Here is a 14,981-nt window from a genome sequence, read left to right as displayed (position 1 = left end):
TGGCTTTCCTGCCTCTTAGTATGCTCTCTACTTGTGAAGGACTTATCCATTTTAATGATTAAACTCAGTCCTCCTCCTGTGCTTGCATACTTGCTACATATTTTGCAAATCATAATGTGTTGCCTCAGTTTTCTCTTTTGTATAACCAATATTTATGTATTCTGTAAGAATGTTTGTGGTCCTGGACTGAAGGAAACCAAACGTGGACCTATTCCAAAGTCCACTCATGCCAGTCGGGAAATTTCCATCTATGTGTAACTTTAGATCAGACTTCATATCCTGTAAGCACAAAGACCTAACAACAGCAAAAATAATCTCCCCTTAGTGCTCTAACAGCAACATTAGTAAGGTGTCACAAACCACTAATACATTTTCAATTTTTTTTTTTTTCAAATTTCAATTTTCTCATTGCCATTTTGACAATTTTACATAAATTCAGGCAAGTTTCAACACTGCATCAGGATCTGTAGCCATAAAACCTCAACCTCATAAAACACCATTACACAATGTATTTTATACAGAAACTTTGGGCAATTTTCCAACACACAGTTGTAGTTTTTTTAAGTCAAAAAATTCTCCTTTGTTACCTTGAATTCTGCCATATTACTGGACTGGCAAGTCTTTACTTGGATCCACCCAGAATTACATTCATACAGACATATTTGTTGGAATTTTCTGTTATTACAATTAAACGTGCTGCTCATCATATCCCCAAAGCAAGATTTAAAGCTCAAATTATTACAGAAAATGAAAGAAAAATCACAATGCAAATCAAATATACTCTAAACATGGCTGGTTTAGAGACAAACCAGTGAAATACAGCAGTGTGCAGAAAGCAAAGCCTGTAGAAACTGGGCACATTATGGAAAAAAAGAAATTAGTCACCCGTGCAAAATTACCCCTATTGGCCATCTGAGAACTGACAATGAAGTCAACTGTAAAGGCAGCTGAGACCAGCAGACTTCAACTAATTAAAATATTGGGGGGCAGGGAGGAAATTTTTTTTTTAATCCATGTGTATATATGCATATATAGGTATTCAGCAAAAAGCAACTGCTTCAGTTTTAGTAATCATTTATAGACTTATATATATATTTATCTTAGCTGTCCACTTCATTAAAGCCACGATAAATTTATTTTTTCTGTATCTGCACATTTGTTTTGGTACACATAGATAGATTAAACCAGGAAATGTGTCCTTCTGAACTGAGTATGAAGTAAATAATTCCATATAGAAAATTAGAAAATGCAGATAAATAAATTCTTGTGAATTAATGCTTATTTATAAAATGCACCTCCAGTTCCTGTAACCCCTGCAATATACACATACAAAGACTGATCTTGAACAGCCAGGGAAATACTTATGCTTATTCTTAACCAAGATCCATATACCATTCTCCTTCACTGAATGTAAGGGTTGAAGGTGAACCTGAACAATACTGTCATATTATTAAATTCACGTGACAGTAGACTTTTATGATATCAGTATTTTTCAAAGCAGTGGAACTATTTTTTATGGTTTTCTTAATATTTCTTTCATTAATATGCTAAAGAAGGTTGGGTATGATACTTCCATGATACTCAGAATAAAAACTCAGCCTATCTATGCCAGAAAACTAAAATTTCAGGGGAATCAGGGCATATACACAGATCACACTCTTTCCCTGTCCCTGATTCAGTACATAGAGCTTGGTTACTTGCGAATGAGCTTCACTGCTATTCAACCAGAAACACCACTGGAAAATGCTGACAAAAGGCAACTGTGCTGCTCATTAGCATATTTATAGGAGTACAAAACATTCAAGGTTCTAATTCTATCTACTTTACTTGGATATATCAGCAGTCCTGAATGTAAAGATAGGGACATTGGTATGTATTTTAGGAAGTCTCCAAAAACTTTTGTTAGTTTCTTTCTAAAACTCCAGTTTCTTGTCCTTTGAAAGGTACAGCTGTCCTTTAGGAAAACGTTCCCCTGGACATGAAATGTAGATTACCAGTCAGTGTTGAGGCTGCTCCTTCTACTGCTTTTGAAATCTGTTTCAGGAATCAAGGATTACCAAGAGATATAATATTTTGTCAGTGCTACTGGTAACATACAGAACCCAGCAGAAGACAAGGTAGCTAACCAAGGCTTTTATTTACTGATGTCATGGCAATTACTGTAAATACTAAGGCTGAAAACAAATTTAAATTTTACAAGCTCCTTCACCTACAGTAATCAGCTTTTAAAGGTACAATGCATGCATTTAAAATTCGGGAAAGTGATGCACCATTTGGGTCTCCTTGTAAAGGAAAAGTAGGCTGCAAGATCTCATTTAGAAATACATCATACAGAGTGAGGCTCATAAGACTGTGGCTTTGACTATTCTTAAAAAAAAAAAAAAAAAAAAAAAAAGAGCTTCAAAGTAAAAACTGGAGGCACTGGAGGAGAGCCAAAGTAGTCACACAGAAGCATGGAATACATTAAAAAAAGCTGGATCTCTGACAGAACAAAAATTTATCCCTCTGGGTTTTTTTTTTTTATAAGCATGAAGACCACTTTGCACTGATAAACACTATCGTAACACAATATAGAAATGTATTCCTGTTTAACAGACTTTTCAGAATGCTTTTCAAATTTAGACAAGTAACTGAAAAAGCAACACAAGAGTTTACCCCTTAAATTTGCAGCAACACTTTTAACTTCTTTTTCTTTACTATACCATCTAAACAGTTGGGATAAGGATGCTTCCCCTCAAAATCTGACCAGCACTTTTTAGCATATTGTCACTTAGATATTCATAAATCCTGTTAAAAAATGAAAACTCCTTTATAAATAAAAATGGAAATGGCAATAAAAAGCATAGAATCAATTACATTTTAAATGTGATATCTGGAAGGATAGATAATAAACTATTCATGACATATCCAGGACATAAAAATAAATTATCTAATTTTTATTCTTATTTAATATTGTAATCTGTCATTTTGCTCTAATAAGCAATTTTCATTAAGAAAGTTCATGAAGTTCATTAAATTTCATAAGCAATAGTCATTAAGAAATCTGTAATTTTAAGATAAGTTCACAAAAAGCTGGGGTTTAATTACTATTTTAGAGGTCTACTTGTTTAGCAGATTTAAGAGTAAATGTGTACCGGTTTCCGTAGGACTTTGACACTTCAGTGTCCTTGTGGAGCTGTCACTACGTTATTTAGGAGCACAAGTACTAACAGAAGCTATGAGTCATTCAGGCTGTGATTCCACCATGTATTTCTCTTGCTGGCACAGCTGACTCAAGCAGTTCCTGCCACCACCTCTGTATCTTAGCAGCTCATTTGTTCTATTCACCTTGCCCTGAACCCTTCATTTTAATCCTTCTTTTCTGCCAATACAAAAGTTTGTCAGGCTTCCAGGTGAACCAGATCGGAGAAATTATCTATACTTTAAATAGCCATACAAACCACCCGCACAGATTTTGGCAGAGAGATTTCTAGCTCTGAGTAGGTCCCTGATCAGGATAACCAAGCATCCTACCAGACAGGGTGATAGGTTGCCTCCAGGCAGGTTGCGGTGAAGAACAGGAGAGAGCAGGGAACCATTTAGGTCAGCTTTACTTCCAAAAGAAATGTTTGTTAAACTGTGATCGTAGATATTTACATTAGGTACAAATATCCATCCTCACAATTCAGTGGTATCAAAACTGCCTTACTACCCAAGAGCTCTTCAGCATGCTTAAGAAATGAGTATGACAACCTCACCACAGTTCATGAAGTTTCCAAACTACAAAATTCACCGCCTTTAATGGGAATCTTGTTGACAAGACCTAGAAAGCTACAGAGGGAAACCATTATAAATGTCCTACCAGTGGTAGGTTTGAACAGTGGCTGGACAGTATGATGCAGTAGCAGGTACCAGAAGGTATCGGAGTTGGGATGCAATGGGTTACTCTCCAGAATGTCCATCTCTTACTGCAGAAACTTCCTACACAACTATGATCACATGAGTACCTCTAAGACAGTCGAAGTTAACTGCTCATTCCACAATTATCAGCTTGTCTCCAAAGACCTGTGAATGTCAAGGAGCTTTCCCCTTGCTGGATCAGTGACTCAACGTTCCAAGTTTCACAGGACAAGACTTCAAGAAAGCTCAATTTCCATTTATATAGCGTAATGAAGTAAATACATCTCCAAAGATACTAATATCTCTAAGTTTTCACCAACTACCAATCTAGCCTCTATTTAAGTTTGCAAATGGAATTTTTTCTTTAAAATCTGACCTCTGTAATTTTCTTATTCTCTCACTGTGGACTATGATTTTACTCTTCTTTTCTCATACATCAGCTACGTTTTAAAACAAAATGCATTCTCGAGGACAGTAACATTTCTTTCAAAACTACTGTGTAGCTTGGTTCTACAGGAATAACGAGGAATACATGATTGAAGCTGCCAAAACAAATGTTCATTTCTCAAATGCAAAGGCATAAATGTCTGCAGAAATGCATCCTAACACCAAGGATTATTACAGGTATTTTTAAAACAGCTGCTTACAGTTAGAGGCAGAATTTCTAGACTATATATCCTCAAAGATTTCCATAGTAGGAAGCAGTACTGAAAACACTGCTTTGCTCCGTAGTACAAAGATATTCATAATATCACCAGACTATTTGAATGCCCTGCATTCTACAGTTAAAATGTTTAGGAATTCTAAACTAGTAGCTCTGTGAACAGTCCTTGTACAAAATACCTTGTAACCAATACAGTATCAAGTTAGAAAGCATCATACAGTTCTTTGCTGCACACAGTAAAGGGCATTTAGAGGGCACAGTTGCAACGCTTCAAAGCTCCATTACTTTTTTGGAATAGCAAGGGAAAAAGAATAAAAGGAGAAAAGGTTACTGCAATAACTTACTGATCCTTTAGCCAGTCGTTAACAAAAGGAATGGAGAAGAAATCTGTGAATGACTCATCTTTCCTCTTTGGGTTCTTGCTGATAACAAAAAGAGAAAGAAAACAACTCATATTAATTTAAATTTCAGCTATTTGCAAATTAATGCCTTTGAACCATTAAGTGTAATTAAAAGTAAAAAAGCCACGATTAACTTACTTGTATAACCACTCAGTTAGGAAATCACAGGCAATAAATTTGGTCCTTTTTCTCTAAAGATAGAAGATAGTTTCAGATTATTTATTATCTTTGGATTGGACACATGTTTTTACTACTGGAGTGGAACAGAAGCTAAATTGACTGCTTTTATTAAATAAAATATAGAGTACATTACTCTGTCTACTTTAATATTGCTACTGCCAACAGTCAGTAGCTCAGCCAAAATTTTAGAAATTTTGTGGAATGCTTTCAAGTCAAGTCAAAAACTGAGTGAGAAAATGCTACATATACTATCTTGGTATTTGCTGCAGTATAGCTATAACAAATACCTCTGAAGGGTGTTTTAAGTGGCAATCTCATTGCAAAGAAATTAACAGGACTCATATATGAAAATATGTTGAAAATGACTTGCCATTTTGTTCAAAGTACTATTACCATACTACCATACTTAAAATACCTCACTGCTTCCAAGGCACAGAAGGAACATGGATGGAATATTGTTTCCTCCTGCGTACGGAACCAGCTTGAAGGCATTGTGAATACCCGAGACACACACAGAGCAGAGTATTGTATGGCTGCTCAGACAAAACCGTCTGTTGGGTACTCTGGAAAGGAAGGCAGAAACAAGGCATATGTATATCCACAACCATGGATACCATGGATGTTAGAGAGAATCCAGTAGAAAATTAAAAACGGGGAGCTTCAGAGCAAAACATTTGTGCTTTGCTCTGAAAAAAAGGTAAGACTTTACTGCCACCAAAGAAAATTCTGCAAAATGCTTTGCAGTGGGTTACCCTTGGTGACTCATGCAGTCAGTACCTGTTTAGCTGAATGGCACTGTATGCTGTAAAATAAGTCTTGAGTTCAAAATTCAAAGCCTGAATTTTGGTCAATACAGAATTGACCAGGGCCTTCCTTTTCTTAGAGATTTCCTCTCCACATTCCATCTTTACAGACTGAATGTATACATGAGTTCAGGTGCTTACTCTGCTTATCATAAACCAGAGTAACCATGATATGGAGAATATAACATAGACTTCTGGTCAGAATAACAGAAGAGCTTGACTAGCACCTTCTGAACCCCTCTTACATGATATGTTATAGATGTAGACAGCCAGAACGCTAAAAGACATTAAGCCTCTGCAGAACAGAAACACCGATTAGCAGCCATCTAGCTAACAGCCTAGTTCCCAGCCAGAAGGTAATATTTACCCTGAAACAGGAGATTCAACTGCAATTACTACTTTTTAAGGAAGACAATTCACATGGGTCAAACACATTTGTAAAACAGCTAAACGTCATGAAAGAGGCTAGAATCTTGAATGAAATGTAAGAAATGAAGGTACTACTACCACTTGCTAAGAAAAATACAATACACATGTAACTGGAAATTCAACGCACGATGAATGGTTTTATTCTATGCATTATCCTCACCATCTGCATTTCTCCCTGTGTTACAAGAATATGATGCAAAAAGAACTGGGGTACATGAACAGACAGGCAGAAAAAAATGCTCTACATGGCATAATTTGGCAGTCAGTGTACTACTTCAGCCACAGGTGAAGTGGAAGAGGAACACTGTGTGAGGTGCTGACTGCACAGTGAAGAGTACAGGGTAGTCATGTAGCTAGGGGATGTCAAATGTGAAGTTTAGAGCTAGACTGCTTGGGATGCCTAGACAATACCAGTGAAACCTTTTACCTTTCTAAGTGACTCTTAACCTTGGCAGACATACAGTCTTTTCCCACAGAAAGAGAGCTTCTTTTAAAAAACAGAAAAGCAGAAGAACAGGAAAAAAGAAAACATCACAAAACAATTATCAGTCCTGAACCCCATGTGCCTTTATGATCTGTTTCATGACGACAGAAGCTTTGGGGTTCACGTAGCACTCCATTAGAGTGCTTCGCTGCAAAGAAATACATCTCCTTAAGGAATTTTCACATTGTCATGCTAATGCCAGATACTGCTCCAAGAAGCCAAACATCTAAGCTTTAAGAGACCAACACCTTCATTGGAGAGCTACCTACAGGTCATTTTAGATGTTAAGTGGACAAATTTTGACTTGAACAGAAACTGAAAACAGATAGCAGAGTCTGATCATTGTTGTACAGCTATTCTCAATCACAGTATGAAACTGGGTCCCATTACTTAGTGAATTGTTTCAGAGAATAATTTCTATACTTTGACAGAAAAATTCAATTTAATCAAGAAGTAGTAATTTAATCTGTTTTAAGTAAACTGCTTTTCCTTTGCAACAGGAAAAAACAATCAGAACAGTGTTGTCAAAACAGTCATCACCAAAGAAATAAAATTCTTCTTGGTTTATCCTTGCTAGATCCAGTGAACTTACCAGGGAGGAATTTGGTCAAGCTGAGGGTTTTGGTTTTTTGGGGTTTTTTTGCCAGGAAACAGTCCACTTTGCTAGTGAATTAAAACATTAGTTGCACAGCAGTCAACATTTACAGAAGGGAAAAAATTACATAAGTTGACCTGCCTTTGAGACGTTCATCCTATGTTACATGAATCAGGATAAACACAGGAAATACCTGCACAATGTGCATTGTTAACCTGCAGATGTGTTTATAAACTATTTATATTCAGAATTCATTTTCAATTTTTCAGTTTAAGTAAGATGTGCTTGGCAATAATCATGCAAAAATACTGGTGATCAGGAGATAGCAAAGTCATTAGGAAACGTTCTTCCATTCACTTTCCTTGAACTATCATACTTTTAAATATAATATAATCCATTACTGAATCTGATACAACATCCTCTTTCTGTGATTGCGAACCAGAAAGAAAAATCAGAGTTATGCTAATAACAAACACCTAAACATTGTTCAATTTTGATGCTGAAAAATGAATGCATTAGTCAGTTCTCATGAGAGAAAAGATTTAAGCAAATCATCTTCCCCCTGGAGACATTCAGTAGCAGACAGAATAAAGCACAGGAGAACTTAAGGAAGAAGGGGAAAAAAAATCAGCAAGGGAATACACTGGGCAATCTAATAGGTTTCTTTCATCTCTGATTTAAAAATGAAGGTTCTGCAGACCATTCTCATATTTATGTCAGTTTGAAGTCTGCAAATGTATCTAGCAGCTGGTGTTTTTTCTAGGTTTCTGCTTTTCCAATTTTTCATATGTTCTACGTAATGCAAGAGAACCTACTTTAAAGGAAATGTTTAAGTTGTTATGTTTCTACACCACCTTCTGAGTAAGATCTTGCAGAATTCCTTCCTACACAAATGACTACTTTCAGCATGAACATCTCCTTTTCCTGACTTTCCCATCTGATTCTACAATTCTTCCTTTCCAGACATGGATGCATCTTTTCTGATCTCTTCCTTCAATTCCTCTGTTGGTCCCATGATCTGATCTCCCTTACCACAATTTAAATTGCTAAACAACTCTCCTACTTAAATTTTTTATTCTCTTCCCATTCATCTTCATTCTCCTTCAAAACATGAAAACCTTTAGTCCCTCTCATCAAAAACCCACTCTTCATTCTCCCTTACAATTCCCTCCCTCTTCTACCAGGCTCATTCAATGTCAACTGCAGTCAGTTCAGTTATTTCTCCCTTCCTTCCAGTACTTCTTCCATTTATCTTCCACTGGTTTATTCTATACAGCTGCCCTTTACAGCCTTTAATGACTCACGTCTATCCAAAATTCAACCCCAGTATTCTGTTCTCATCCTTCATTACTTTAGTTAGCTTAATCACAATTAATCATGTTCCTTTCCTGTTTTGTCATGAATTCCATGAATACTTCTACTCTTTGTTCTCCTATGTTTTGAAACTATCTTCTGGTGTGTTTATCACAAGATTTTTTCTCCCTGTCCCTAACTTTCTCTGGGTTTCTAAAGGCTCTAATTTGACCCTAAAAATCAGTTCTAGCTATTGCACTAACCATTTTAATACAAATTATAGCATGGGTTTTTTTCTCCAAATCCATATGGATCAACACATTTCTTATGAAACAAAAGTATAATCAGGAGTTACGTATTTAAGTCAGATAAGGAAACAATGTCCAAGTACAAGCACCTGGACAGTAAGGGAAAAGAACGCAAATATTCAGTTTTACAGCACGCATTGTTTTACTGGTTATTGTTCAAAAGGAGGAAGACATGATGTCACTGGAAAATGAACACCTGACATAAGCTTGCTTTCCTAAACTTGGTTTCCCAATAGCAGAACATCTCTTCATATAACAATGAGAATCACTCACTGTCTTTTTGATAAGATGTGCTCATTTTTATTAAGTTTATATGCATATTAGGAATGGATTTTTATCACTTTACTAAAAAGCAACACACAGACCCATACAAAACCCATTTCCAGAACAGATACTTCCTAATCTATATACCACTTTAGCTCTGCAAAATTTCCAAGATTAAAAATAGACAAAGTAACCTTAGGTTTGTCCTGAGTTTGAAACTGAAATATTTCTAAGAATTTTCATATTTTTGTATTAAGTGCTGGTTTATTGCTTTTAGAAATATGTCACATCTATCAAGGACAGTATTTTAAGCCAGCTGTAAGACATGTCTTTTTCCTGTTAAAGGATACGCACTTCCTTTAAAAAAAAATAATCAATATAGATTTCATTAAAAGCATGATGAATAATATATATGTTCAATCTGTTCTTGGCTAGGTAATGTAAATGTGATGGCAAGAATGATGTACAGAGATGTCAAGCTATAATGACATGTAAACAAACCACTTTCCTATTTCACCTGTATTAATGACAGACTATAAATACATCTACAAATCAATCAGTTTATAGACACACACAAATCTTGTTAAGACCGAGCAAAACTTGTAATAACTTACTGTTATTGAATGTACAGATTTGGATTTGAAAGTCTGTTTCTCTAAAATAAAACACTATTTAGGCTAGATACTTAAGGAGGGTTTGTTGTGAGTTAGAGATTGTCATAATGGTCAAGTGTGTGTAGTATACAATCTGTTCCGAATTACTGGAGAAAACAACATTAAAGACCAGATCCAAAACAACTCATGATACATTATTTCATGATACTGTGGCTGGTTTTCATGCAAAAGACCAAATAAAGAAATACTGCCTGTGAAATAAAAGGCTCTAATTTCCTGCCAATGATTTGAACTGAAAACTAAAAACTAACCTCAAAACACTTTTCCTTCTTTGCTCGATGCAGAAGTTCAGCAATTCCGGGTAAGAGTACTGGAAATATGTAATACTCTAAGTATTCTTGAGGAGAACCTGAGTAAAACAGTACAGCCTTCACTTACAGGTAAGCACTTAGTTTCACAAAAATACAAATATTAGATATTGCAAACTAAGTATCAGTCATTTTACCGATACCGTCACAGCTTGAACTAAACAGATTCACTCGGTTCAGATACAGCCACAGACCTGCCTTTGCTTCTCTTCAGTCAAGACAACATAAACTTGAGTAAATTTCAAACTAAATGTACATCAACACTGCAAACTACAGTACACCTCACAAATGTCAGACTTAGTTTTAAATGAGTAAACTCAGACACCAGAAGCAGTTTAACCATGGAAATGAGAAGCAATGTGGACTAATTTACCCTGACAGAAAGAAAAGTAAATTAGCCAGCGCTGAACTCAGTGCTATTACAGCTAGACCACTTTTGGTAGCTATCCTCATGCCCTTTACAATCTGCAGTAACACAGCTGGTCATAAATTTCTAGGCAGAGGAAAACCCAAAGGTTTTATTTCAGTGGTGCTGTGATTTCTTTCTCATAATTACTTCCTACTTGCCAGGTGGTTCAGAAATTTGAATGTGGCTCCATATACCCAATTTTTCCACCTTGAGAGGGCTGTCTGGGTTGGCATCTCTCTCTTACATTTGACTGCACTGCCCTTACATGAGGTGCACCTACCATACTCATACATGTGCTCACATACATAGGCATCACCGAGTTTCATGTAGAAGAAAGCAGCTGCAGTCAGCATCACCAAAAACCAGCAGTGCTATTGCCCATGCTCTACATATAGCCTAATGGCTACATGCTTGCTGAACTGAGAGACTCAAGCTCTTTCCTTCTCAGCTTTTCTCCACATCTCCATCTTCCCTAATGGGACCTTTCACCATCAGCTTATAAACCGGGTGAAGCGGAGGAGCCTTCTACACCTCCTGATGAAGACACAGCACATGGAGGAACTCACATTCACTGGGCCAGAGGAAACAGGGAGCATGACCCTGTACAAAGCCCTAAGAGCATTTCCCTCAGCAAGGTGAACAAAACAAAATCAAACCTGTTAGGATCCCAGATAAGCAGGTGTGCCTTATCAGCTGAAGTGCTGTGCTTGATTTAAAGCCAGACTGCCTGCCATTCATTACATATTCATGTTTTGGTGTGGTCAGTAAAGATTAAGTCACAGAAGTGTTCTCTTCTGGCAACACAGCTGAAACACTGAATTTATTCTCTGCTTTATACCTTTAATGGTTCACATACTGCCAGAAAATGTTCATAACTGGAAGGACACTATACATATAAAAGCCAAGGGTAACACTACTTCTGACTAGCAACAGGAATTCCTAATGAGCAGGAATGAGTGGAAGAGAATATAAGAAAAAAAGGAGGGCTAAAATGCATAATAAAAATACATTGCTACTTGGTAATTTTTATAAAGTATAGAAATAGATAAGAATGGAAGAACAAAACTTTAGAGCTTTTTCCATTCTAATTTGTAACCAGACAGGCAAAAATAATATTTTGAAAGCAGTTTTCAAACTCAATTGTCTATTTAGACTCTTGATCCTAGTTTTGCATTATTAAATTAGAGGAAGAAATGCCTGCCTTTCTCTGATTTAAGTGGCTAAATAAAAAGTCACTTATTCAGAAGAAAACAGAACTACCTTAACAGCCAGACCAGGGGTCCTCAAACTTTTTAAACCCGGGCCGGCACGCGGATTAAGTGGCAGGAAATCATCTGCGGCTGCTTGGTTTCCCCCTCCAACCCCTGGCAGAGGAGGTTCTGTAAATATCGGGGGCTGGATTGATTGAGGACCCTGGGGGGGGCCATATCCAGCCCACAGGCCGTAGTTTGAGGACCCCTGAGCTAGACAATGCCAGCGATTTGTAATGTACCATTTGAGTTTTCTGCCATTGACCAAGTGGCCATGCTAGTTCCATTTACAGACCAGGGGAATTCCTGCAAATTCCACTTAAGAAAAGGTGTTGCAGCTGTTAACACTTTAAATTCAACCAATTACAAACCCTGTCCAATGCAATAAAAATAATCACAGCAGGGTTCAAGATAATATACTCCTACTTACACGTTTTTGGATGAGGTGGTTCTGCAAAGGGGGCTGCCTCGGGTACGGGAAGCAACTGTTGGACAACAGTATCAGCTGCAGGGGCTGAATAAAATTGTTCCATATGTAATGGCTCCAATATTCCTGCTTCCAAAGACACCTGTTCAAGATAAATGTAACCTATATAAATACCCCATCAGACTGTAAAAAAATATAGAAGCCAATTCAACAGGGAAAATTATAAGGTCAGTTGAAAAATTATGGAATTATAATGGAAATAGTAAATTATTTCAGTATTTTCCAAGTACTTCACAAGAAAAAATTTACATTTTAAAAAATTCTGCTGTTTCCAGCACAATAAAAATACACAAACCTAACAGCAGGTACATGACTGCTCTTAAAGACCATCTGGTGAGATATCACAATTTAAAAAAAATATTTTAAGTACTTTAAAATATTTAAATCTATTGCAAGAAATAGTAATTCTTTGAAAATAAAAATTGACAAGGTTTTCTGAATAAGTATTTTCCACTCAGAAGCTTAAATATATGTTTCTGTAGTGTTCAGAAGTTCTGATACTCACCTTCTAAGAAAAAGAAATTTTCCTTCTAAACAAAGCACAAACAGACAAATTCAGAGCAGATGCAAATCCAATAGTACAGAAACAATTATGGATACCATGAAAAAAAAAGGGGCCACAATTTTACATATGGTTTTTAGGAGTGCAGAGACAGTTACAATGAGCCAGCAGAATACTCTTAACAGACAATGAGCTACACCTGTTATAGAAAGGCAGCTACATCCTTTTATCCCCTAGAATGCACCACATTACAGTTTGCTATGAGAACATGTTATGAAAACTATGTCACCTAAACAGTTTCACTTTAAAGTTCAATTGGATTTATGAGCTACTGAAGAGCAGGTGGTGGGATCAGGCCGCTACACCTACAATACACTGCATGTCAGCACGACAGCAGAGACTCCTTTTTAATAATCTGCAAAATTCAAAAAATGATCCTTTTGGAAACTTTTTTAATGTGCATCAACATAAAAATGTATATTATTTCATTTCAATGCTCAAATATATCAATATATCATGCCCAGACTAATGCCCCAAGCAGAGTTCACTATTGAAATTCACCAATAGCCTGTAACGAAGCCAGATTAGTTTGGGGAAACAGACAGGTCAACTGTCAGACAATTTAAACTACAACATCTTAAAATAGTTTTAAAATATCAAAGTAACCTAAATATAATAATAAAATAATACTAAAACATCTACAAAAAAGCGTAATTTAAATGAAAGTTAAATCTGTATGTGATGCTCAAAAGAATTAACTTTGCTGCTCCTAGAACTGCTGGGGACAAAGGTTTAAAGTGGTTTGTCTTTCTTAAGTTTTTATGTCTGCGAAACAAGTCTTCCTAGACTGAATTTATTTGGTCAGAATTAGACTTCAAACAACTCTGATCAGGTTTAATTCCACTAATTTCAATGTCCACATCTAAGTGGCCTATCACATATGTGAAACTGGGGCATAACTCCTTCACTGCACTTGCTCCCCTCTCCTGCATATTTCAGTACTCAGTCTGCCTCTGCCACCACTCAAAAGAGATCCTTGCATACTTCTGAGTCCTGCTGTGAAGCAGATAGTCACAGCAAAAAGACAGAAAGATGTACAAGGGAAACACAGCTGGTAATCTAATTTTAGGATAGTGCTATTGAAGTTGCTTTAAATAAAAGCAATGACTTGGAATATTACTTTTGTTGGTTCACAGTTGTTTGCAAAATACAGTTTTGTTTTCATTTTGAGAATGAGCCTACTCTGTGGGTACCTAATTTGCCCATTTAGTTATTTAAAATCTTTTAAAACCAGCCCTAGGCAGATTTTTCACTCGAGCTATACTCACAGATCCTTTTTTTGATTCAGGAACGTCTGGAAATTGAGGCTGTTCTGCTTCATACTCTAAAAGTAAAAGGAAATATAACATTTATCCAGAAGACTTAAAAAACATATTTATTTTCTTCCTAAACAAACATTACTTTCTAAAGATATTTATTCTGGCTTGAAACAATAAAAATTTGTATACAACAAATATTTAACATGAAACCTAACGTTTTAAAACAAGTAAGAACTTTAAAGCTGCTTGGCTTGGCTTGAATTTAGACCGAGGCTCTCAGTGACGAAAGAACCCTTTATTGGGAAAAAGATTTTTAACCAAAATAATAATTTAAAACATTTTAATGTAAGTAAAGCACAGACGCTTGCATGGAACTAACCGTTCTTTTTACTAGTATATAATGGTGCCTTTCAACTTGGATTCCTCTATAAGCATTTAAATCCTCAGGCCATTGCCAAGTATTACTGGCTCCCCTTTCAAAATAACTAAAAAAAGAGCAAAAGCAGTACATGATCCACACAGATTACTGAGTGAATCAGAGTAAGAAAAATAATGGAGTGGGACAATGAAAAAACTTTACAGATAAGATTACACAATACAGAGAACTCTCACAGCCAAACCCAGCAAGTTTACTGTTCTACCATTGCAATTAGGAGATTCACCAGCACTGCTGATTCCACGTGTGCGACAGATGCCTCAGCTGAGTTCTATTAGAATAAGCAACTTTATTCC

At 36.3% G+C, this 14,981-nt stretch overlaps 1 protein-coding gene across 1 annotated transcript in view; it reads right to left on the bottom strand.

Moving 5' to 3' along the window:
- Nucleotides 1-14,981, bottom strand: part of IQCK (IQ motif containing K) — a 50,443-nt gene that overhangs the window by 34,835 nt on the left and 627 nt on the right. The window contains exons 2-6 of the mRNA XM_055803819.1: nt 14,259-14,314; nt 12,372-12,510; nt 10,226-10,323; nt 5,083-5,135; nt 4,888-4,965 (exon numbers count right to left, since the gene is read on the bottom strand). Coding sequence (XP_055659794.1) covers nt 4,888-4,965; nt 5,083-5,135; nt 10,226-10,323; nt 12,372-12,510; nt 14,259-14,314 — 424 coding nt within the window. The remainder of the gene's footprint in view (nt 1-4,887; nt 4,966-5,082; nt 5,136-10,225; nt 10,324-12,371; nt 12,511-14,258; nt 14,315-14,981) is intronic.

Source organism: Falco peregrinus, chromosome 5, assembly GCF_023634155.1.
Source record: "Falco peregrinus isolate bFalPer1 chromosome 5, bFalPer1.pri, whole genome shotgun sequence".
Classification (NCBI taxonomy): Eukaryota; Metazoa; Chordata; class Aves; order Falconiformes; family Falconidae; genus Falco; species Falco peregrinus.
This window is presented reverse-complemented; position numbering and strand designations above follow the sequence as displayed.